Here is a 25,787-nt window from a genome sequence, read left to right as displayed (position 1 = left end):
TCTTAGCAGCCTTCCACACCGCCGCCCTCGGAACCAGAGACGAAAATTGGATAATCACGCTTCTGGGCCTCGATGAATTCTTGGAGCCAAGGCGATGGACGGTGTCAATCACTTCTGGCCAACGCTTTTTATCCTCGGGCAAGACAGCCTATTTTTATCAAAGTTGTCATGACATCACAATTCTTAACTCGCTAAGCTTTTGTTATACGTACCTATTGGACTCTGTAGTCACCACAGAAAAAAACATTTCCGTCGTGTTTTTCCTATGTGTTTGAATTATTGAGTTAATTTTGTCAATTGAGATAAAAATACTAATTCGTTGGTTTCTTGGAGACATGCTACTTCAAATAAAGTGAAGATAAACTGTCCAAAGGTGTGGAAAATACACAATTGTTAAAATTGAAGATATTCTGTAATTTATAAGGGAATATCACTTGCAAATGACATCATTCTTAAATATGTCTGACCTGCAAAAAATGGTATGCAATAAGGAACAAGACATGTCACGCCGTATTTCCATTCAATCAAAAGTAGTTTATTTAACTTTGCCTTCTCTGTATAACTTTATTATAATAAGACACTTCTCTGCTTGTACATTGCTCCCTTGAACTAAAAATGGCAACATTTGTTGGTGGGAATGTAAGTTGGGGTCGACAAAACTTAAGATACATACCAATATACATACATGTGCATATATTACGGCTCCATTAATAAAACCATAAATGCTAAAACAAAATGGACCACTCCAGGTACCTCGGTAATGCTGGAAACAGTACAATCTTTTTGAGTTATTTCAATACACTACTTTTTTCTTTTAGCATGGGTACATACAATAATGAGCACATCAATATCAAAAAGTTAATGAGGGATGGCGGACTCGCCGAGCCAGTCTCCGTAGTACAGCTAGCGATGCAGAAACCAGTGACAGGCAAGGCAAGCTGCACACATGGCTGTGAATTCATGCTTGACGTTCTAGTGGAAAGAAGATGCATCGCTTGCCTGCTTATGTACTGTATTAAACTCTACAAAAACAGTGATTCCTTCCACTGCTTGTTCATTTAGATGAATGTGCTGTATGTATGCAGAGCTGAATGCATCACCGCGGGTGTTTTTCTTTTAAAGCAGCAGATGTGGTAACATGGGTTCAATTAAGTGTGGGCAAACCAGGCAGAAAGTGGTGCCATTCTCATTACCCTCTGGTCCTTGCCGTTCCCGTTACAATATAGATACCAGAAAACGCACACATACCAAACACATCACACAGTCGCGCACACTCACAAATCACCAAATGCCCTACTCGCAACATCCCTGTTAAACTGTTACTGTCAGTAAACAAACAAAAACCCCAACTTACAGCAGTGAATCGATGCAGAGGAGTAGTAAAGTTCACCTTCTCTCCAAACTGTGCAGGTCTGTCTACTGCGTGATTACAAGTGTTTCAAATCCAATATTTCCTGACCAAATCCGGGTTGTTGAATTCTTGCCATCCGTTACAGGTGACTCAGATGACCTCCTTTTTAAAACTTTTGAAAAACCCTCCAGTCAGATAAGGAGCTCCTGGTAGTCCTTGTTGCAGTGAGAAGTCCGAATAGTAATAGCACAGGGTGCATCACAGCATGCACAACAGCAGAGGAAATGTAATACTCGACCTATATCTGCGTACTCTGGGCCCAGACAGAGTACCTGTCTTTGTTGCATCACATAAAACTTGCTCTACTAAATGAGGAAAAAACAAAACCAAAAAAAATAACAGCAACCAAGTTTTTTTTTCTTCTTATACTACAAGGAGTGCTTTTTACAACATAACCCACCAAAGCAATTACAACTTAACAAACCAACAATTTGTGAAACGTGTTCTTTATCATGACCTCAAACTAATTTCCCCCTCAAACGAAGACATTCCACTTTAAAGAGAATTCTTCAATACAAAAATGGAAACCTCAGGAGGAAGTAACTTGAGAAATAAAGCTGTCAAGTAATTAACGGAGTCTGATTAAACCAATGAAAGTGGAAAACTATTGTCCATTGGGGAGTATTTTTGCAGTGTCCAGAGCTTCTGCAGTAACAAGGATGCTACGGTGAGGCAGAAAAAGCCTTTATTTTCTTAATAATAATAATAATAAAAATAAAGAAGATCAATCTAAATGAAACGTCAACGCATGTTGACATGAAAGCGAGAAAGGGAAATAAAACAGCATCTGCACAAGCAACAGGACGAGGATATAAAAAGACAAACCTAGTGAGAGAGCAGTAGTACACGGGTCCTATCACAGTTACATACTTTGCAGAAAACTGAAAAGCTCAGACCTGGGAGACAAAGAAAAAGTAAATAAGAGAATGGGAGCTGTTTACCGATCCACTTTGTAAAAAAACACACACACACACACATACACATACATACACACTTAACATCTCTTGTGTGGCTGAAAGTGAATTGACAACTCTCCTGAAAACAAATATAAGATACTTGTATGATACACTGGTACTCTTCTTGTTAAGCTGAAGCTGCGCTTTTCCCCTTTGTAAGGGGAAGTCGTGCAGAACTGGACTACTGTACACCACCAAAGGCCAAAGTGTGGTAGAAATATACACACGTACATGAATATAAAAGTTTGCCCAATTTCACGTTTTGCCAATCATTTTACATCCACGACTACACATGTTCTACATGTTTGAAGATGTTATATTGTGCTTGTATGTGTAGCTATGTGAATTCCTCGATTCAAAACAATGTGGACTTTCAATGCAGAACTATATGCGTGTTAGGGGCAAGGGGGCACGATTCAACGGAAATAAGATGAAACCAACTGAGAAAATGTACAAGAAAGGACTGTCAACAGCAGACTGATGCAAGAAGGGAGAAAGTTGACTGGGGTGAACGTAGAATACCGTCTCCGTATACTGTACAATACACTAATATGTTTAGGGATGCAACATGAAATCAAAACAGGGTAAAAAAAAAAAATTGGAAGAGTTGGGTTGAAAGTGAGTGCAGTTCAGCCAAAATGTTTTGAAATATTCGATCACTTCCTATTTTTCGGTGAGGGCCAGTTGCCCCGCTTATCTCCACGGTTGCCGCCTCCGTTTCCTGTGCCACCCGAGCCACCACCGGGTGGACCTCGAGGGCCTCTGCCTCCGCCCCCGCCGACGTTAACCCTCCGGTTTTGCCTTTCCATGCCAGGACGCTGGCTCGAAAAGCTTCTTTTATTACCTTGAGGCTCCTTTCCGGCTATCTCTCGCTCGACCGCGCCTCCTCCTCCTCCTCCTCCTCCTCCTCCTCCTCCTCCTCCTCCGCCGCCGCCACCGCCGCCTCCTCCTCCTCCTCCTCCTCCCTTCCCGAGGTGGTGGTGATGGTGCGAAGAATACGGCTTCCCTCCTCCCTCTTTGTCTCGGAACTCAGTGAAGTCGCTGCTCTCTGAGGCCGTCTCCCACTCCTCGTTGGCCTGGTCCGAGTTCTGGTTGGTGAAATCCGGGGACTTGGCTCCGTGGCTGTGGTGGTGCTGAGGGTGGGCGGGTCCTGTGCCGCCCTGGTTGAAGTGCTGATGGTGGTGGCTGTTTGCGTTGCCGAGGTGCCCGCTGCCACTGTTAGCTGTAAGGGTGGTGTTGTGGTTGGTATTCTGGGCATTACTGATCAACGTCGCCGAGACAGCGGTTCCGTTACTGTCCTGAACTGAGTTTACGGAAGGGGAGGAGGTTCTCCCTCCTCCTATCACGCCGACTCCGCCGTTGATCCGCGCAGCATTCTCTCGCTCCTTCAGCCTCCGGAAGCGAGGAGGCTTGTCCTGCTGATGTTGGGAACGCATGTGGCGGCGACGCTTGGGTCGCTCGAAGCCACCGGGAGGGAACCCGCGGTTAGTGGGAGGAGGGACTGAATTTGGCCCGCCAGTGATCGACGCAGGGTTGGTTGAAGCTTGTTGGGTCAAAACAGCTCCGTTGTCAGTGGAGGCTTGAGTGGTCGGAGCCGCAGCCAAGACTGAGGACTGTGATGGATTGGATCCATGACTTTGAGCTTGATTTCCATCGGTTGCCTTCTCCTTCTTCTCCAAAGGAGGCCCTCCCCTGCCCAAGTCCTTGTGCCCTGAGGTTTGTGACGGGGCTTGCTGCCTTCGTGCAGAGTTTGGCTGCCTTGAGGGCCCCCCGTGAGAGGCTGAACCGGGGGCACCCCTGTGTCCCCCAGCCGGTCCTCCAACATGGCCGCTATTCCTGTAGATACTTCCTCCTCCGCTACCGCCACCCCTGCCCCTCCTCGACGGCACCCCCCTCGGGGTGAAAACCCGAGCCTGTGACCCTCTAGGTGGTGCAGAGGAAACGTTCCCGCTGGTAGTGGTATTAGTATTCTCGATGCCGTTCTTGGTGTTGGGTTTGTGGGTGTCATCCTTGTCCGATTGACCGAGATCACTTACACCACTCTCGCTGCCCGTCTCGGAGCCTCTCTCCCTCCTCCTCTTGGGGATTTCTTCATACTCGGAGCCCTCGCTGCGTGTTTCACTTCGATTCCTTGCTCTGGCCGGGTTGTGACGGGGCCTATCTTGACCGTGCCGACCACCGGGTCCCTCACCCTTTACATCGTGATGGTGGTGGCCAACAGCAACAGATGCGCGATAGTCTCTGCTACTCCTTCCAGCCATTCTACCGCGGTTGCTACCACCAGGCCCAGCACTGGCTGTGTAGGTACCCCTATAACCACGACCACGGCCGTAAAATTCTCCACCTCGCCCACGACTGCCCCTGGTGGCTTTGTTGGAGACTCCATGATTATGGGCAATGTTGGCTCTCCTTTCAAAAGAACGGTCTCTGTCCCTCCGGGACGAGGATCCTGAAAATCCTGAAGAACTGGCGTCCACCTCTTTTGGTAATCTCCCTGACCCACCGCCACCTCCTCCAGGCGGCCGTTCTTTGCCGCCATTCCTGGGTTTTATTGTCACAACAGGCTCTTCTTTGCCCGATGGAGTTGAAGTGTTATGAGAGGAGGAGGCATCCTGCTTTCCTGAGGTGGCTTGGCCACCCTCCTTCTCTTTATCCTTAAAGCCTTGGCTTGATTTCTCTCCTCCATCAACTTCTCCCTCTTTCTTTACCTCTTTCATCATTGGCTTCTTGATTGGACCTGCCCTTTTGTTGGGATTGTTGCCTCCTGCCTGGCTGGCGGGCTTGTGCTCTGATGGAGCATGGGAGGCGTCATCTGTGCCACGGGAATTGTTCCCACTTCCTGCAGTGTTGGCCCTCCTGCCGTGATTGGAAGCACCACCTGCGTTGGTGCTGCCAGGTCGAGGGCCCCACTGGGTCTCGGTTTTGTGATCCCGCACCCCTCTTTGGTTTGACCTTGGATGAGAATGGTGCTGGGGTTGGGAGTGACTGCCATGTTGAGCAGGAGGTGGGCTTGAGGTCATTGAAGCATGCGGCGCATATGCAGAGCCTGTTTTTTCATGTTTGACATGACCGCCACTGCTGGTACTACCGGTACTTCTTTCACCAAGATTTTGGCCAACACTAGCTTCACCTTCTCTGTGAGAATGATGATGTAGCAAAGAGGCCTTGACATTACCATCTTCTCTGGTAGAAGCAGAAGAGGAAGATGAGGAGCAAGAGGATGATAGGGATGGCTGGTTGAGTGGCGGAGAAGGGTTGGTTTTCTTCAGTGGGCCTTCAGCTACCCTGTCATGGATGTTCTCGAGCTTATGTGATTGGACAGTGTAGTGAGGCTTCTGCTGAGGGTGGTGGTTATGATGGTGGTGAAGGTGGGAGTTGCCATCTACATTAGGGAGATCTGCACGGCCATTCCGATCGTAATGAGGGTGTGGAGTCCCCCAGAGCTGACCTGAATGAGATCCCCGGGCTGGGACGTCATCCTGATGGGTGAAGCCATGGGAATGGGTTCCCCGTTCACCACCTCTTTGTTGTTGCTGCTGCTGGTGCTGTGTCATCCTTGCACATTGATCAGGAAAGTTGTTGTAGTTGCCCCGCCCACTCATGTAATGATGAGGGGGGTGGCTGCTGCCCGGTGCATTGACAGGAGGCGGCGTCTGGTTCGACGGCCCAGAGTTTGCGTTGGGCTGCTTGATGGGGCCCAACCCACCCTCTCGTATGCGATGTGGAGGAGTGTCACTCCTAAATCACAGATGAAACAGATGCATTTACATAATTGCCAATTAGCAAATGAAAGACACAAAGTTAATAGAATATGAATCCAATAAAACCTAAAACAACTACTGCATCTCCATACCTGGGCCCTTTGGCCACATCCTCTTCCTCTGACGTTTGCCTCTGCCTCAAAGGGGGATTTATCCCGCAAGCTTCTCCTCCACCAGGAAATACCTCTGGCCCCCAGGCCAATTTAGGATCAATCGGGGGAGTACCACGGTGAGGGTGCCCTGGATGTTGTTGTTGCCGATCAAAGGGGTCTGAACCAGATCCTCCTGAATCAGACCGCTCACGCCCAATAAGCCCTGATGATTTTTTTTGTTAATTACATAACTGAAATGATCCGAATTGATATATTTTCAAGGATTACAAATATTCTCTTACCTGATGGGTGCATGCCAGTGGAATAAAAGTCCATAGGTGGGCGTCCCTGCATCATGCGTGGGTCCATGTACGGCATCATCATCCAGCGTGGGTCAAAATTCATCGGAAGCGGACGAACCAAGTTGCCGGGTTGATATAATGGGCCGCCCTGCTTAGGTCCAGGTCCTGGCTGGGGTGTTGAAACTGGTGAAGGACCTTGTGGTGCCTGGGGCTGCGGTGAGATCTGGCTTTGGGATGCCTGGTTATGCTGCTGTTGCCAGTGCTGCTGCTGCTTCAAAAGCTGTTCCTTTCAACAGGAAGAGAACCAGAGTTTGGGGGTAAGAACATACCACAACAATACCTTGCTGAGTGTAATGTGTGTGACCCTTTTGCTGGCGAGATAATGCAATGCTGCGAAGTGACTAATTTGTCACTACATTTAGCGAGTATTCAGACCCATCTAGCGACAAAAAACAAAACAAAAACAACACTAGCGAAAAATCGGACCAATTTTGAATAAGGAGATTTTTCGCAATATCATCCAGACGGTGAATGAGCTGATATTTGATTGCCACCTCTTCCTAAATCCAACCATGGGTGTGCACGTTGCCCATACCATAAACAATGAAAAAGGTGGATCCATGGAGAAAACTACAATCACAGACCACCTCTTCCTGCAGTTGACAGAAAATGGGGAACACCTGAAATCCACGAGTAGCAGATAGGTCTTGTTAACTTCCAGATAAAGTGTTTATGTCCTTTACAAACTTCAATATAGCCAATTTGAATTTAAACGTTAGTCTTGTGAATATGGCCAACTCAAAATAAAACTTGAAACCATATTTGTGAACATTTTGATTGAATTTTGTTTATGTTCACGTATGTGTATTTAATATTCATTGATTTAAAATTGAAAAACAGCTAGCTAGATACTATTTTATTCCCATGACGGGAATCAAGTGTTGTGCATCATGTCAAGTATTTTGAGAATTCACTTTGGTTGTTGCTGTTTACAATTCCTAATGCAGTATGTATATCTCTGTATTTAGTATTTTTTATGTAATCAAAATAACATGTTTTGAAATGTTTTCAGACTTAATATCATAGCAATCGTGATATTTTGGTCATGACAACTGTCTTGAAATGTAGTAACAGTACATATTTAAGAGATAGGTACAGTCGTGTTCAATCAATTGCCAGAGTAATTTTCTTACCTGTTGCTGCCTCTGAAAACGAGGCGGGAGGGACTTTTGGTACTTCGAGTAACCCTGGCCCGGAGGAACGATTGCCTGACGGCCTGAACCCCCGCCAATATTCTCAGTCTTCACTGGTTCCGTCCCTCTTTCACCTACACTTCCTGCTCGCAGGTGAGGAGTGCAGGCAGTCTCCTCTTTGTCGACGGGTGAAGGTACTTCCAACGTAGGCGGCTGTGGCTGTGCCACAGTTGGCTGAGGACAATGCTGGACCTCTGAATGGCAAAAGGAATTGTTTGAGTATGTTTTTTTTTTTTTACTTCAAACTAATTATACAGACCGGTCATTATTATGTGTGAGCGTACCTGTGTTCGAGTCATAGCTGCTGTTGCTGCTCGCCCGCTGTCTGTCACCGACACCAAGACCTGTGCCCGACTGCGCAGGCAGCACAGGAGGCTCCTCAGGGTCGACACACGGCGAAGGCGGCTGGCTGATGTTGGGGGAAGACGCAGAGGCCGATAAGGATGGACTAGGGCTGCCAGCTGTGGCTGCCGTAGAATTCCCATCCAGGCTGGGTGTTTTACTGCCACCGCTTCCTCCGACGTTGCCGCTTTGCTGTTGCTGCTTCTCATCCAGCCTTTTCAACTTTTCGGCACAGGCTGCGCGTCTCTCCTCCTCCATCCGACGTTCCTCCTCCTCGCGGCGGCGACGGGCTCGCTCAACTGCAGCGGAGATCTCAGTGGAAGATTGCTTCCTGCGCTGACGCCATGTCTCATCCTCGTCGTCCCCTGGGACCCCATGGACCAGCAATCCAGGCTGGGGAGGAGGGGTAGGGCCCCCTGCTGCTGGCTGATGCTGGGCGTGGCCTACTTTTCCAGGGCCCAATGACGCACTCTGGCTGTGAGGCCGGTCCTGAACAAATTGTGTTAGAATTATTATCACTATTAAGGCGCTTAATATAATATTAAGATCTTTGTTATTGTGCAGATAATATTTTTTAACCAAAGAATAAAACATGAGAAAAAAAAGAAAAATATCAAAAAGCTAATTCTACATATGAAATAACTTATAGGTTCTGTGGCCCATGAATGAGAAATGGTGGAAATTATTTAAGAGGCCCGGTCAGGATTTCTACCTGTCGGTAAAAGGAGTGAGGCCCTTGTCCGACGATTGGCCCAGGTGGGGGGGAGGGCTGCTCCCGTTGACCACCCAGTCCATGCCTGCGCCCCTGTATACAGGCAGACACCGTCAGCCATACTCCACCACGATGGTTTACACTTACAAAAAGGCAAACAAACACTTCCACAAGCCTGTGTGGTATGTTGGGCCTCCCCCTTTTAAACTGTGCCTGGGCCAATTATTAATCACGTAGTCTTTAAATCTATGAAAAATAAAACGCTTTAAGAGACCACACATCTATCTAGCCTTACTACACCCCACTAATAATTTGAAGGTATACCTACAACTGTACACAAAAATGGAGAGGAAATCCAGATTTGTAAAATTATCAAAATTAGTCTAATTAAGCCTCTTAACATTAAACACAGCTAAATTACCTGGTAGTTGGATGGTGCTCCTTGGCTTCCCTCAGCCCATCCTGGCTTGATGGAGGCGTTCTGTGGGCCATCCTCAGTGTTGGAAGGAGGGCTGCGGCAGTTATCTCCACTGCTGTCTGAGGCTCGAGAGCATGAGGTTGCAGAGGGGGCCTCTTGAGATTTCTGCTGCTCACTAAAATGTATTTTTTAAATTAGCTTTGAACAACTACATTTTTTTAAATTATTTGGTCACAAACTGACTTTGAATCATTCTTGCTCTCTGTTGTGTCCTCTTCTCCCTCTTCATCTCCTTCGTCATCACTGAACTTCAACTTTGCGGAGTAATCAATCTCCTCATGTGCCCCTGTTCAACCAAAATGGGACAAATAACCATTAAGAGCAGCACCTCGAGAAACCTTGCCTAGATTTGGTTACCAAAATTCAGTGATTGTTCTAAAAGTCTATAAGAAATGTTTGATGAAATGAAATCAATATGTTTACTTTAGCTCAGTGGCTCAGTTACTGAACCCCACCAGTTTCCTATGTGCATTCACGGAACCCTTCTTTATTGATAAATATATGTTTGTTTGTTTTTTTCAAGACATTGGTATAGGGTTTACTGGTGATCAAAATGAACAGGGAGAGTAGCTTTTAATCAAATTTGGCTCTCTTCACCTTGAATTCAGAAAGCGTTGTGTTCTTGTATTCCCCATCTCCATGCATCTTAAGGAACTGTTCTGATAGACAGCTAGTTGCTCAATTTGGCATTGCAAATCATGCAGTTAGGACACTGAGTCCCATCACCTAACTCAACTCTATATTCATAGAGCACTTAAGAACAATCACCACTGCTTTTTTAAGATGGAAGGACACTGAAAACGGCAGAGGCCCTAGATTGGGATTGGAATCAGACGACGTACAATCACAACAGTCAAAAGTCTACTACTGAGCGCACTAAATTCCCTGCAGCACGTAGCAATGTAGCGTGATCACCTGCAGCCAATGACGACTATGCGTGGCGCATCATCACAAATTCTATGAGTTAGGTGTGTGTCTTGACCTCAACTGAACCCGAGATTGACTCACTGAACCCAAGGTTAAGAACCATTGCTTTAGATACTTCTAAATCTATGCCAAAGTTCCAAATACACCCCCCCCCCATCATCATCGATCAGCAGAATATTATGAATGAGCGAAATCAGACCTGCCCAGCCTTCATCTCCATCGTGGTCCAACTCATCGAGCTCCTTGAGGTCATCCTGCTTTAGGATGGAGGGTCGCTTGACCACCTCTCCACCTGCATCTCGTGAGAGAAGCTGAGGCCTGCAGTCAGGACCAACCTGCGACCGAGAGAACCTGAAAGCGGCGGGACAATGCTACATCAACTTGAGTACAGTACATGTCATGTGATGCTGTCTTTTTTTGTTTGTGGGCAGACTACCCATTGTCTGCAAATTGTTGATCTTGGGTGAATTCATTTTTCTAAAATCAGCAATCATTTTACAGTAAATGTATGTCAACCCCAGCGGAATACAACTACAGTTAGTTGTTTTTTTATTAACTATTTGGAAAAGCATATACCTTGGAGCTGGACCTTCGCCAGGTGGTGGAAACCTGTAGGGCCCTTGAGGACCATAATTTGCCGGGAAGGGTAAATATGGTGGATACATCTAGAAGAAAGAAAAAAAAACTACTAACACATACTCTTCACACCATGCTTTGAAAATTAAGAGCAGAAAACTGTATTTGCTTGAAATCAAGCGAATGAAAAAGAAACGTACGAATGGAGGCATGATCCCTCGGAATTGAGGAAACCCAGGCCCGACAGGGGGCTGAGGCAAGGGTAAGGCGGGGCTGCCTGCGGGAGGGTTCCTAGGTGGCACGAGGGACTGCGGGTTCTGAGGCGGGACCCCGGCTGCCCCGTCCATTAGCAAAGCCCCGCCGCTGCCACCCTCTGCCGCCCCCTCCCCAGAGAGGGTGGGTGCCAGGCCTCGGCCCCCACCGTCCCGCCAGCTTGTAACGTCTACACAGATGGCACAGAATTTGAATGAAGAATTCTGTATACTGATACGTTTTCTCCGAGATGAAAGAAACATCACTTACTCTGGGGGCGGAGGCTTGGTCCGGGCCCATACCACTGATCTGCAGTGCCCTGTTCTCTGCCAACTTTGTCCTGGTCGCCAGCCGCCTGCAGGGTGGGAAATTCCTCGCGAGAGAATGGCGACGGTAGGTTTGATCCCTTTCCACCTGCAAAAAGCAAAGATACAGCTATAAGATAAAAGGCTGATTCTTATGTGCGCATGTGTGAGTGATACATAAAAAAAGACCCACCATCCCCTTGTACTCCATGTGTAACACTGGCCTGTGCCCAGGACCTTGCCCCTACGGCCTGGGTTGAAGCTGGGGCCATAGCCTGAGCAGGACACACCAAAATAAGACACACGTCAACTGTGATCTCATACAACCTGAAATAACAATATTGATATTATGGTGCATATAACTTACTGTGACTGTTGGCACCTCTGAAGCTGGCGGGGTTCTCGGGCGGGTCGGTGCAGGCGTCTGTGAAGCCACAGGCTGCTGCGGTTCCTGCTGCGGTGCTGACAATGCATCGGTACTGAAAGGAAAACATTGTGTTGTTGTTATTGTTTGTGAAACATAAAAATCAATTATGATTTTAGTCAGACTTACATATTTAGAATGTGTATATTATTCAAGTGCAATTTACCTCTTTGGGTCCGCTTGTTCCTGTTTGCTTGCCCATCCTGTGCCGTCTTTGGGAACGAGTGAGACGTTGGGATCGTTGCCTTTATTCTCTGCCTTCAGACTTGGCAAATTGGCAGGGGGTGGCATACGCCGGGCAGAGGCAACTTTACCGAGAGACTGCAAGCCATGGCGGGGGGGAACTGATTGGAGAAAGGAATAAATATATTAGGTGAGACGAGGAACCAGGAATCACATCAATGAGATCTTCACTGTACACTGGTTTAGATAATAGAAAAATAAAATAAGCCTTTAATTAATGTCAGAGGGGAAATTCAGCTGATATCGCATAATAATTATCATTCCATTTAAAAAATAAAACAAATAGTCTTCCAGCAAACTTAATTTTGTGAGCGTCTGAGAGTCATTGAAAAAGTTACACAAGGAAATTGATATACTGCTGAAGCAGGGGAAAACTTTGTAATTGAAAATGAGAAGCTGTGCTGATTCAAACAGCCACTTTATCCTGGGGGATTGAAATAAAAATAAAATAAAACAAAACATCGCATAGATTTTCTATGCTGGAAGGGAAACGGCAAGATCCTAAATAAAACTTGCACTACAGGGACAAAGCTCAATAAACAGACTGTTCACAAGCAAACCTCTGGATCAGCTCACATGATAAACCTTACATTCAAAATTCTGTCCTATGTGGCAATAAATATGCTGCAGACTGGAGAGACTACAAATTTGCAACGTGAGCACAAAGTCTTACACAGATCGGCAGTTAAATTTTTTTAAATTTAAATTGTTGTAAAGCAGATTTATGCCACAGTTTACTAAACAACATCGCAGGGATTGCAAAAAAATACATCTCAGAATAATCATTGGAACATTCTAACGCATTTTCGGGGGGAAAATGCCTCAAAAGTTGCAAAAATCATCCAACATCTGAACCACTATACCGCATCAAATCTCGTGATACCTCAGCATACCTCAGTGCAGCCAGGATCAAATGATTAACTTTGGGTTGCTTTTTCACGAGTTTTGAAGGACCGCCTTCATCTTCAATATAATGTGAGACACCATCTGATCACACTAGTCCTTGACGTAACAATTTATCAATTAATTTATCCATCCATTTTCTATATTGCTTATTTTCATAGTGAGCTGAAGCCAATCCCCACTGACTTTGGAGAGAGGCATGGTTCACCTTGGACTGGTTGCCAGTCACTCAAAGGAAACATATAGACAAACGACCATTCATAATCTTGGACAGACTATTTAGAATCGTCGATTAACCAGTCGTCCACCGTGCTGCTGACATCAGTTCAGTGAAAGAAAAAATATTTGTGAGATACTTGAGGTGTAAGTGTGACTGATGCAAATCACTTTTGTATTATGCCATCATTGAAGCCAAGATACTCACCAATAGGCTTTTGTGTTTCAAGGCTCTTTCCTTTGTATGTATCAAACAGGTTGAGAGACGCATACTTGGTTTTGCCTTCCTTCCCCTTTGCAGTTTGCCCAGAGCGCTCTGACATTGCGCTGTCCGCTCATCGAGTATGGTGAGCCCTGAGACTGTGAGATGCAAGAGACAGCAAAATGTTACAAAGAGGCAGTTAGATTATAAACAATAACACACTGCTTCATGGAAGAGCTGGAGATACTTTTATACTGTAATTCTAAACGCTCGGCGTGAAGAACAAACGGTTGTTGGGGGCCACACCATGCTAAATTCAATTGTGTCCAATGTTAATTCAACATATTATATAAAGCAGAAGTGAATTTTATAGTTTTATTGTGTTGATATGGAATATGTTGTATTGGAAAAAAAATTACAAATGTTAAACAACAACATTTAAATTACATAACATCAACTGCAACAATTGATTAACCATTCCTTGATGGAACTCCCAAATAATTATCAGAACAAACGTCCGACTCCTCTCTACTGCACAGAAAATAAGGATTATAATACAATTATTATCAAAATATTTACATTTGTCTGATTCTGCTTTGTTTTTTTCCATTCTTATTTTAAGAAATACAATAGCAGAATATAATACAAATAAGAATGTTTCTTGTTAGTTGTTTTATTTTTTTTTAATAGTCACCATACGGGTCGGAAAGTCACTAAGTTGGTAACACTGTAGACGAAACTTGCTGCTTGCGCTTCATCACTTGTACTGCCCACACCCAAATTAAAGCACCACTTTCGAGATAACCACACTGCCTATTTTGTTTTATTTTGATTTTATAAAGACTCCGTGAGAGCCGGTCAAAATTCTGGGTGGGCCAGATGTTGCCCAATGCCCACAGACTCTACTTTGCCCAAATATTAGATGTACATTTTTACGTTAGCGTGGAAAGTAAATCACCTTTTACGAACACTTGCGTCAAGCGCACACAAGACCAGACATGATACGCTTCACGAAAAGTCTCATTATGCAACACAGAGAGACGTCACCACACCACCCAAAACGTCTTGAGATTACAGCCATGTCGCGATGCGCATGGGCAACTAGCAACGTCCAGCCTCGCTCAGCGCAAATACGGTGATGGCAGATGAATCATGGTCCAAACTGTAGTGATTCAAATCACACACACAGGTCGAGATCTAAAAAACGAGGGAAGCTCAACTCAGGGTTTCCCCAAACTTTAAGTTAGGAAACAAAATGGTCGTTAAGCAAACACACATTGTCCTTTTGGCATTTAATGTCTTCAAATATCAAATGCTGGTGATCTCTTCTCTCATGTGTATGCCGAAGCACATTATTTCTTTATACAACTTATAGGACCTTTAGCAGTTAAAATGACGCTGATGGTAGAACAGGTTGCCACTCCCAAAACAGCCTCTTGTGTTATTTGTCTTACACTTTATGCTACATATGGGGACCGGTTCTGTCTAGCCTCAGAGGATATGGACAAATAACATTACTTAACGATGAGTATTGTGGTACTGGCGGACTAGTTTAAAATCATCCTATTTATGCCGTTAAATAGGTATCATATCTGCTTAACTAAACATCCCCACAAAGAATCACTGTACAAAAAATTGGGAAAGGAAGAAAAAAAAAGTTGCTATGGAAACAAATGTTTTTCTCTGTATCTTGGTTTGAAGACGGTTTGCACCAATGCAACTAAGTGCCAGGACTGCGCATCAACAAAAGGTGAACTCATTACCACCATTCATTTGTCACTTAACATGATTCATGAGACAGGTGATTTTGTAATAGTGAAAACTAAAAACATTATCTACCCAAATGTTTATCTCGCTTCATTACATAACAGTATGTATTTTTGAATGACTTTACACTTAAAAGGGCCATGATATGTCAGCATTTATGGAGCTACTTTAACAAAACAAACCGCCTACTTGAAAAAAACAAACCAATATCCAAAGACAAATGGTACAACAACACATACATACAGATAGGGGTGGGTGGTCGTTATAAGCTATAAACAAAATCTCAATATTTTTTCAAAAAAGGGTTAGGGTTAGTCTGTCCTCTCTTCACAGAACAATTATAGATAGACAGTATTTTGCTTCATACATCTTCTGCAAAACATTTTACAATATTCTGCGGCAATATTTAACAATGAAAAACTCAACTCGGTGAGGGTTTTCTGAGTGTGTTCCGCAGCTTTATCTTTTCTTTAGCGGAAGTCGTGGTTGTGGAGTCGGAAAGTCATGTAATCCCTCATATGGTTGCTCTTCCGGCACACATTACGATTTTATTTTGTCTTGCCAACCCCGAATAATTTCCAGGCAAGGGACGTGGACTGAAGTCTAGCTATTAAATTATTTGCTAAGACAAGAAACTCCAATTACACTTCCTCACTTTGAAACTGTCATATTCCTTTCGTCTGGCGCTCCCGAGACATGTGAATGAATCCTGCCCAGTGATTTGCAGAATCCTACTTCTGCAGCGAGACCATAGTAATAATCGATAATGTAAAATTGGACATCATGAAAGCAAAGTTGAGGATAATATCAATGACAATATTGCAAACCCCTACATACAGACATTGGGTGGGTTTCTTTGCATCCACCTATTTTTAATCAACATTTTAAGAACTGTGAAAATAAAACTTAATGGAAATGGTAGACATTAAAAAAAAGTCTACCATTTTAATCCAGGTTTATTTTCACAGTTCTTGAAATGTTTAATAAAAATAGGTGGATGGAAACCCACCTAATGTTTTTATGCTTGGAGGGGGAGGATTTTTCAGCGTATTGATAAAAGGAAAATTCAAATCTTGGGTATAGAAATAAAATTTGAGAATACACGGTGACAGAGCCAGATACCACGTTGCACATTTTGACGAGATATGACGGCACACATACATATTGTAGTCACAAAAAATGGCGGCGGACGATTAAGTAAGGTATGTTTGGGGGAGGATGAAGAAATTGTAATATTACAGTAATTAATAATAATAAAAAGCTAACAATATTTTGTTGACGTCATTTTATGGCACAGTCTCCTCCTCTCAATATTCGCAAAATAACACTGCATGGAAACAGGCATAAGTCGCATGATCGTTTTGCGCATTTTCACTAAATTCGCTTGGAAATTTGGAACCATTTGGATGAAACCACATTACTATAACAATACATATTACGCACATATATTGTTTACCTCTTGCAAAAAAAGACTAATTATACAGCAACCTATGAGTCAGTAAATTGTAAAACAGTTTCTCGCATGTGTTTTCATGATGTATTATATGTCCTAAGATTAATGGAATTTCCATTCATTTCAATAGTGAAAGATTATTTACTCTACGAATATTTTGACTGGGATGATGTCAAGGCACTAATGTAAATCAAAAGTGAAGCTACGACTCAATGGTAATTCCCTTACCAGATTACATTGACATTTTATGTACCTGTCAAATGTACCTATAACATTATTAACAGCTACATTGGGATATCATTCCTGAGCAATGCCACTTCAAACAAAAAGTGAAAAACAATGCAAACAAACATCTATGTGGCAAATAAATGTATGTAACTTTGCACAAATATCCATATGGTGTGTGTGATTATGTGATGTTTACACCAAACAACACAGCCGATGGTGTCACTGTATGCATGTACCGTGTGTAAATGGCCAGATGAGATTAGAAAATTAGGTCGTGGTCAACTATATGGGATTAAAGGGGCCAGCAGCCTCGCTATACAAAGCCTTGGACTATCCGCAGCATCGGCAGGCCTTACCTAACAATATTCTGAAGGTTTTAACTCAACGCAGTCGTCAATGCACCGCCAACAAAAGCGGCATAATTTGATAACCCCCAAAATAACCCCCAAATCGTTAACACGACTTTGATTGAATGTTTTAGTTGTAGCACTGATGCTAGCCGGAGCTAACTGGCAGGCCATCCATGTTCGCATTGGGAGGGGGACTGCGTTGATGTTTCATAACGCATTTCAATACTTGCAGTACCACTTCGAGCTGTTCACACCATTCAACTGGGCTTTCTTACAAATCACACGTTAATCGGTTCCCATGGGCTTTCCTAGTTGTTAGTTCGGTCATATAACGCTTGTAATTTTGACAGACTTATGAGTGAACGGAACAAAATGGCGCTGGACACAGGCCCGGTTGATTTTACCGTTAACATTTAGCGACACCGGTTTGGACATGGAGTAAGATAAAAACACATATTCTGTTCGTACACGTAGAGGTGAATAACATTACTCTTATGTCCAAACGTTGATATATGGCAATCTGGCACGGAAATGGCTAAATATACACGTTGGTCTGAAACTGACTGAACAACCTGCTATAATGTTTGGCGTTATCCACACACTTTAAACGTATATGGTCAGATAATTGAGCAAAGCACATGCAACTTGTGCCGAGATCAAATCGAGTCTGGTATTGGACTTCCACCACATTTGCTTTATAAGACAATAAAGCTACTGTCTACATTCATTAGCAAGCTAGGCTAAACAAGCTAGAAACAACCAAGGCTGTCCCTTTCCGAGGAAAAAAAACATCCAAGACTGCTCCTTCACAAAATTCCAACGCTGGTCTGTTCCAATAGCGTATTACATTTCTGCTCAAAACAACGCAACGAATATATATCTCTTCATATATATATTCTAAAACTATTTCCAGTCACTGACCTGGTCTTATCCCGACTTGTCTCGAGGTTGATTCGCAGAATGAGGTTAAATTAGCTTTGCTAGCACAGTGACCTAGCTAGCGAAACAACGTTATTTCCCCCGCACAGTCAAACACCACCCATTAGCATTTTCGTCACAGATGTGAGTGGATAAATACAAAGAAACTATGCTGCTTACTTGTACTCCCCTTCTTTATCCCGAAAACAAATGAAAAGGGGGGGTGGGGGGAAGAAAAGTGTAAATCGAAGCGTCACCTAAAAAACTGTCAAAGGCTACTGGGTAATTTCGTGATATGGGAGCCGTTTGAGAGCCGATGAGGGATTAAAATAATAATAATACTGTATCCTGTATCAAAAATAGAAAACAAATATTTTAATAAATCTGAATAAATCACGGCAATGGAAAAATGCTTATCTGTTTTGTAAATAAACTTGAAAAAAGCCGAAATAATGCAAAAAGAAAATTACTGTTAACAGTGAGGGTATTCCAGGTCATGTTCATTCTAACATGATTTATCTTATACTAAAAATATAATTCCACAAACATGATGACTGTTGTTGTTTTAAACATACTGTATTATAGAACAGTTATTTTAGTCTGCTTCCGAAGTACAAACCAGAATAAACACACAAGGGCGACATTAAGCTTCAAAGTTTTCTCTTTAAAAAGTCAAAACAGTGACGTTAAAAACTTTCCACTACATGATGCCATAGATGCATTTTGTATTTCTTAAAATAAGAATGGAAAAAAACAAAGCAGAATCAGACAAATGTAAATATTTTGACAACAATTTATTATTTCTGTTGATCACAGAGGTGTTGGCAAATAGTCCATTCGAATTGATGCAAATCCGAAAATAGCTAAAATGATAAAACAATGTAAAACAAATTCCCCACACACTGATTGCATCATAAGTAGGAGTGGCTTCCAGGGGCCTAACATTCACCCACATGTACGCACTTTAAATATTATAGCCATGGTTTTAAGCAAACCATTTCAACTCGAGGAGATTCCAAAGTGTACAGTACATTCATCAAAAAAGGCCATGGCATCATTTTACATTTTGTAAAGAAATTGTTACAATCAAATGGAATGTAAGACATTTTTACACAAATGGACAAAGCTGAAACACAAGTACACAGCATGTACCACACTGTAAGATACCAGTAAAGTGGATGTGTCCTTATAAACTAAGCAATATTAAAGCCTCGTTTAATACTACTGAACTCCAAGCACGGTGAAAATTCATAAACAGACTGTGATTGTAAGTGTCACAAAAAAATAATAATAATAATTCAACTAACATCTCATTTGGTTTTGGGTGGTCAGCCTCAAAGGAACATAGGGGTATACTTACCCTACTACACGTTTTTTTTTTTCATAAAAAAAAAAAGTCTTAATAAAGACAGTTTTTGTTCAATAAAAGATAGACGCGAGACAAAGATTAGATAATTATGGATATCATGGTGCAGGAGTTCACATTTCATATATTTTATATTATAAAAAAAAGGGGGGGTTCACTTTTGTTCCTTCCTGAGAAAGTGTTTCCATTTTTCCTTGGGTGGTCAAACCTTGAGAAAAAAATAAATAATTAAAAAGTCATATTCAGACAACTCTGCTTCGCCTGTCAGTCTAGATATAAGATGCATGATTCAGTTACACAAGTCAGCACAGTATATTTTCTTTTACTCTCAAACGTGGCACCATTTATTTTTATCGTAAAATTTTGGGATTAGATGTCGAGTTTCAAATTTCCTCTTCTACGATGCACTTGTATATTGTTTGCACTTTGTTTGTTTCTATATTGTTAATGTTAAGTGTACATGTGTGAATATATTTAATTTTAATTTTATTTAATTCATTTAAATTTTCCTCATGAGATGAATACATTGTATATATATATGTATATATGTCTTATCTATCAATTTAGATTAGGCAATTGATGGCAGTGTAAATAGAAAACCCCACAAACGAGATCGGTATCTTAAGGTTCAAATCAGGCCTCTTTGTGAATGTGTATAAAAATCATGTATAAAAAAACATGTATCGGATACCTGCCATTGTGAGTGCAGCGTAAATGTTGAAGGAGTATTAGTCACACCGTAAAACAAAAACAGTAAAATTTAATAAAAAAAGTCATACAGTTATTAGCTCTTATGAGAAAGGTTGTGTTGTCACCAGAATCAATTAGTAATGGTAATGAATTACTATAATCATGAAAATGCCGTGGTCCCTTGATTGAACATGTTTCCTCTACTACAGTTGATCCCCCAAAATTAATGGCTCGGCACCCACAAATTCACTCAATAGTTAAATGTTTTCAATATATTTGAAAAATATATTTTTTGCTTTCTTTTGTTGTTCTTCTCAAATGGGATAAAACATCCCTTTTTCGTAGAGAATGTGGAGGTTTATCAGCGTTTTTGGGGGATAACAAAAAGTAGATATTTTTTCCCCAATTTATTTCTATGGTCATTAATTATGCGCAAATCTTTTCTATTCGAGGGCTGCCCCAGTCCCTACCACCCACGAATTGCGGGGTTCCACTGTATAGTTTGTAATTGTAATACCACCACTCACCACTAGATGGCAGACAAACATGACAAGAAATGACTCCACAGAGGAAGGATCGTGACAAGATTCGAATTCTTAACCTCAGGACAACAACAAAAAGCAGATGTGCGAACCACTACCGCACTGTGCTTCAGTTTGTAAAATGTTTAAAAGTCTAACCTCACCTGTGATTCATGTGCATTACCGGCCTCCATACAGGTGGATCTTGGCAAACGAGACCGTCTCAAAATAGTCTTTTGTGCCCTTCTCGTAGATGACATAGACGTGTTTCCGGTCGTCCACGGAGCCACTATCCAGAGATGTAATGCAGGAGTAACCACTTGGACCCGGCCAAATCTGCAGAGCCGCCTTCTCCCAGGAGTTACCGTCAGTCAGTGACCAACGTAAGGTTAGATTAATTCCTGCGAGGAACAGTTCAGTTAGCCATAATCACAAACGTACAATATGACTCATTTTGGGAATGATGTTGTCAAAATGTAAAAAATAAAATAAAATAATCAACATTTTCCCAGAAATTATGTGTAGTCTTCAGAAACTTTGACTTTAAGAGCAAATATTTTTTAATGTTTAAAATTCCATGCTCCAAAATGCAGCTAACCTTTACTGGCCCCTTACTGTGTTGCGCATTTGACGGGTTGGTGAAGAAGAGCACCCCTTCTTTCTGAAAGGCCCCGGCTGCCACTGCGGGATCCACAAGCTCGTAGTCGAAGTACAGGTCGTCTATGGGCAGGGACAATCCTCCATCCCGGCTTCGCACCACCACCCGACACCTACAGTGGTAGTTGTTCTGGTTTCGGACATTGATAACAATGCTTCCGTCTGTCATTTCAAATGGCTGCAAAAAAGCAGAAGATTAAAAGCTAGTTATGCTATTGCTAAGAGTGAAGGTTATTCCACACCTCCAACTAGTTATAATGTAGTCAGGAAGGTGAACTGGGGGAGTCTATCTGTCACCTTGGGGGGGTATTCCGCCTCCCATGGGATGTTAGGGACATGCAATCTGAGTGGGCCAAGTTCAAAGTTTCCATTGTGAAGATGCTTGCTCGGAGTTGAAGCCAGAACATTAGAGACTGATGTGGCAGCAACCCGATTAGCTGCTGGTGAACACCAAACGGTGGAAGGCAACTGTCAAACTTTTCAGCTTGCTTCTCAATTTACCAGTCAGTCGACATTCCAAATTCTCAACGAGCTGGCTGAATGTGAAAAAGCTGCTACAAGAAGCGAGCTGAAGTGATACAAGTCTCGCTAATGAGAAACTTCCACAGTCTAATGTCTGCTTCTTGCAAATGTTTTCATTTTGTATTTGTGTTTTTGGCTGCTTGTCTGATTTAATAAACAGTTGAAAGTGCAACGGTGAACTTGTCCCGCTGTTTTTTTTTCCCACTTCAGCCGAGTGGCGGCGTAAATTCAAAGTGACAAAAAAAATTCAAAGTGTGCCATCCACCTTAACTGTTTGAACTAGGATTATTGTAATGGACAAAGTAGTGCTATTCAGTATTGTGTTTAGATAGGCCCTGTTTTTGTTTTTAAGTTTAGTTTCGGTTAGTATGGGTTTGTTTTTTGTGTCTTTGTATTGTTATAAAATGTGAATACAAATATTGAAAAATAAAATAAATAAATAAAATGGGAAAAAATTTCGAATTGACATCACAATGGTGTAGAATGCAATTTTCTAATTGCAACTTTGAGGGGAAAAAAACTACTTCATTTCAATTGGTCGCTAGGTTTGATTTATTATTTATTTATTTACGCTAATTTATTTTTGCTTGGTGGAATTTTGTGAAGTTGTCATAGTGAACACTTAAGACTGCAAGTCAAAGTGTCTAATTGAAGTAGATCTCTCATTTTAATTCATAGTTTATTTGCCTTTATTTTAGCAGACGCCTAATCAATAAAACCTAAAAGTTAATAGATAATAAATTTGATACTGTTTTTTGTAATACAGATTAATTAATTGATAGGAAAAATATATATTTTTAAATCACATTAAATCGCAATCGCAAAAAAAACTGCAATTACTTTATTTTTCACACAAAAAAATCAACCCCACTTGTAAATCAAAATTTGGATTGCGAAAATCCAACAAAAATCAACCAAGCGAAGGCTCGTAATTTAAAAGTTGGGGCATAGTCAAGGTAAATTAAACCCTGCAAAGGCTAAGCAGATCTGCGTACCTGGCACTCATCAGGATTAAAGTCTAGCGGCTTTTTCTGCTGGTTGTAAGGGATGCTTTTCAGCGCTGCACCATTGAACCATGTCTGTCCATGATCATCACTCAAGATGCAGAAAACACCATCGCCTTCTATCGTTCCATGACCGCACACCACCAACCGGCCCTGGTTTGGCTCATAGCGTTTCTGTTGTGGGTGATAAAAAGTTATGGAAAAATTACTCAAGATTTAAGTTGAGTTCTCTTTACAACCTCCTCTTACCTGGATGCCGGAACCTGGGCCAGGAGCAAAATTCTTGACCCCTAGCTGGACCGAGAGGTTTTTGGGTGAACTCCAGCTCAGGCCGTCATCCTTGCTTTCTACCATTATGGTACTGGCGGGTCGGCACTGGTACAAGTGGAAACAGGTTGTGTAGATCAGAATAACTGAGCCCACTTCCTGGTCTATCACCACCGAGCCCAGGTTCAGGCCGTCCTGCTGAAGTCCATCGTCGACAATGAAGCTGGTCGGTGACCATGTGGATCCTAGTGGGATGAAGGAGAGGAGATTTCTACAGGTATTATTTTTTATGAGAACATTTGTTTTCACTGCCTGGTAGCCAATGTCTTCTTCACACATTCAAAGGGGAAGAGATGTCACGATATTGTTGTAAGCTGACAACAGGTGATGATGCAAACTTCCCCCTTTGTTTTCCTCCTCTTAGTAGTTTGAGCTTCCTTGACTCCTCTCCAAAACCATTAGTCATTACTTTCCAAAATGTGTATGTATTTGATGGCCTCAAAGGAATGTCCCTTTACTACATATGGCTTGGTCAATTTATCAGCTGATATTAATAATCAGCCATTAAACACGAATATGTTTTCATTAACGCACACATAAAGATGTAAGATTGGATTGGTGGGACACAATTGTGAAGTGGAATGAAATTTATATGATATATTAAAAAAAATACAAATAAAAAACTGAAAAGTAGGACATGAGAAAATATTCACCCCCTTTTCTTACAGTGCAGCCAAGAAGTCTCCAGAAGTGCCCTGATGATCTGATGTTGAATTTTATAAAACATAATATTGTCGGGCATTTGACATCCTTGGTTGCCACTTGCCAGTAATTCATATTGTTATTAAGGGAGCAAAAATCAAGTTATTTTACTCATTATATTTTGTTTACAATAAATGGTCACGAGTGAATGTTTATCCAACTCCCATCCTAAGTCTGATAAGAGTTCAGCAGGTGGGGGTTGTGGAAGGGGGTCACCGTCACGATACCTTTATCAGTGGATCGCCGCATCGCAATGAACTTTGCTCCCACATCGCCGGATGAGGATTTCCTGCCCTCGGCAAAAGCCAGCAGACTTCCCGCGGGGGTGAAGGTGATCAAAGGGATCCTGTAGGTGTTCACCTCACCTTCCACCCCGCTCACCCACAGCAGCTGCTCCTCAAACACCAGGGGTTTGATCTGGACCAAGAGAGCAAAGCATCTGAGTAATTGTGCAGGGCAATGCAGAGAGGGAAAAGATGAGACATGTTGTACAAAGTCTCAATTTAGCAAATAACAGCAATTATGCAAAAATAAGGGATCATCTCATGTTTATATTACAGACGACTGCTAACGAGCTCATACAGTAGTAAATCATAATTATCGTTAAAAAAAAAAAAAACTTTATATGAAAGAAAAGTGAATTTTGTAAATTGTCTCTATGATTGTCCGAAAGGAAAAATGAACAAATAAAAACAAACAAACACTTCTGGGAAATACAGCAGTAACTGAGCGTGTTTTTTTTTGTGCCCCGTGACATATTTTTTAAAGTGGTACTTTAGACTAGTTCGTTGCGTGCAGTTTAGCTATAAACCTGTTGTTATGTACCGGCAATAGTAGCACAAAAAAAAAGAAAAAAGAAAAAAGAAAAAATGCGTTAAGTTAAACACACTATAATACTACTTAAACTTTGTTATTTTCGACAAGTAAAGGTTGTTATGGTTTACCGTGACAGAGCAAATGATGACAGCGGGAAACAATAGCGACAGTGCTGTCGCTAGCACACTTCCTCTTTTAACGTTCCATCCCCGTACGAAAGTCATTTCTACTGTTGGAGCCGAAAATGAATATACATGTGGCGAGAACTGCTTCAAAATATAAACGAAATAAAAATCAGTATTCAGCCGGTCCACATTGTGACCCTGAATCATCAGCAAGAGTATTGGCTCATGTGACCAAGGTGGGAGGTCACATGATCACAACGTGAGCCTAAACCCGGAAATAGAAGGTGTTTTTGATATTTTTGAATGATATTGATAAATGCGAAAGATATTTATTTTAAGACTAAAAAAAAGTTAATTGCACACGTTTTTGTAAATTACACACATGCAATGGCAACCATAATAATTATAATACTATTATTATTATTATTACTATTATAAACTTAATTGTAAACTGCATGTGTGTAACTTTCTGTCACGTTTGACTGGGGTGTAAAAAAAAATAATATATATATATATATATATATATATATATATATTAAAAATAAATAACTAGGCGAAGCCAAATCTGTCACAATATGCCAACGATTAGGACTGCTTTAGAGATAAGACACTAATGGGTTCTAAATAATTTTACCACACGATGGCAGTAATGGACCTAAAACAAACAAGGACCCCTAACTGGACACACGAGAGGCCAATACAATATACTGTATAGTTCAATACATCAATAACTCATTCATGATTGCAATCCGCAGCACTTTTGAGCAAATATAGCAAAACAAAAAGAATAGAAAGCAAAATAATATGATAATATAAAAACTATGCACATACGGAGTAGAAAACGTGCATTTCTGAAATGAATTAGGCCCACCAAATGTAACCAGCTATTGTAGAAGTAACATAAGTAAAATAAGAAAGTAATCATAAAAATGATATAAAGGATGAAAATGCCCACACAATTGATAGACAATTATTTGTGCTCAATA

At 42.0% G+C, this 25,787-nt stretch overlaps 2 protein-coding genes across 4 annotated transcripts; both read right to left on the bottom strand.

The window, feature by feature from the left end:
- Positions 1 to 513: 513 nt before the first annotated feature.
- On the bottom strand, positions 514 to 18,383 carry prrc2a (proline-rich coiled-coil 2A). Of its 3 annotated transcripts, none has more exons than XM_086062516.1 (17): positions 18,252 to 18,383; positions 13,362 to 13,513; positions 11,958 to 12,135; positions 11,735 to 11,846; positions 11,561 to 11,642; positions 11,333 to 11,476; positions 11,011 to 11,252; positions 10,811 to 10,899; positions 10,434 to 10,585; positions 9,491 to 9,593; positions 9,251 to 9,422; positions 8,830 to 8,922; positions 8,060 to 8,606; positions 7,716 to 7,969; positions 6,523 to 6,808; positions 6,221 to 6,443; positions 514 to 6,105 (listed from the first exon to the last, which is right to left on the bottom strand). In XM_086062516.1, exons 2-17 carry the CDS (start codon positions 13,474 to 13,476, stop codon positions 3,024 to 3,026), a joined length of 5,874 nt encoding a protein of 1,957 aa, XP_085918642.1. In that variant the 5' UTR covers positions 13,477 to 13,513; positions 18,252 to 18,383; the 3' UTR covers positions 514 to 3,023. The 3 variants fall into 3 exon arrangements, with proteins under 3 accessions (XP_085918642.1, XP_085918641.1, XP_085918643.1); XM_086062515.1 differs by lacking the exon at positions 18,252 to 18,383 and adding an exon at positions 18,075 to 18,224; XM_086062517.1 differs by lacking the exons at positions 8,830 to 8,922; positions 18,252 to 18,383 and adding an exon at positions 18,075 to 18,224.
- A 463-nt stretch (positions 18,384 to 18,846) lies between these two features.
- neu1 (neuraminidase 1) lies at positions 18,847 to 24,980 on the bottom strand. The gene is made up of 7 exons (XM_086061948.1): positions 24,805 to 24,980; positions 24,088 to 24,277; positions 23,081 to 23,343; positions 22,823 to 23,005; positions 21,264 to 21,483; positions 20,813 to 21,049; positions 18,847 to 19,645 (listed from the first exon to the last, which is right to left on the bottom strand). Exons 1-6 carry the CDS (start codon positions 24,898 to 24,900, stop codon positions 20,829 to 20,831), a joined length of 1,173 nt encoding a protein of 390 aa, XP_085918074.1. The 5' UTR covers positions 24,901 to 24,980; the 3' UTR covers positions 18,847 to 19,645; positions 20,813 to 20,828.
- Between the last annotated feature and the right edge of the window lie 807 nt (positions 24,981 to 25,787).

The sequence above is a fragment of the Leptonotus elevatus genome, chromosome 19, assembly GCF_054856555.1.
Source record: "Leptonotus elevatus isolate MCC_2025b chromosome 19, RoL_Lele_1.0, whole genome shotgun sequence".
Taxonomy (NCBI): Eukaryota; Metazoa; Chordata; class Actinopteri; order Syngnathiformes; family Syngnathidae; genus Leptonotus; species Leptonotus elevatus.
The sequence above is the reverse complement of the archived record's forward strand: the minus strand, read 5'-3'. Positions and strand labels throughout refer to the sequence as shown.

Bases quoted from the DNA above. Each gene is read 5' to 3' on its own strand.
- neu1 (XM_086061948.1), bottom strand. From the start codon at position 24,900: ATGACTTTCGTACGGGGATGGAACGTTAAAAGAGGAAGTGTGCTAGCG. The intron at 24,278-24,804 runs GTAAACCATAAC...CTCTTGGTCCAG, and splicing joins TCATCATTTGCTCTGTCACG to ATCAAACCCCTGGTGTTTGA. The intron at 21,050-21,263 runs GTAAGGGGCCAG...TGTTCCTCGCAG, and splicing joins CCCGTCAAATGCGCAACACA to GAATTAATCTAACCTTACGT.
- prrc2a (XM_086062516.1), bottom strand. From the start codon at position 13,476: ATGTCAGAGCGCTCTGGGCAAACTGCAAAGGGGAAGGAAGGCAAAACC. The intron at 9,423-9,490 runs GTCAGTTTGTGA...AATACATTTTAG, and splicing joins GAGAGCAAGAATGATTCAAA to TGAGCAGCAGAAATCTCAAG. The intron at 8,923-9,250 runs GTAATTTAGCTG...GCCTGTATACAG, and splicing joins GAGCACCATCCAACTACCAG to GGGCGCAGGCATGGACTGGG.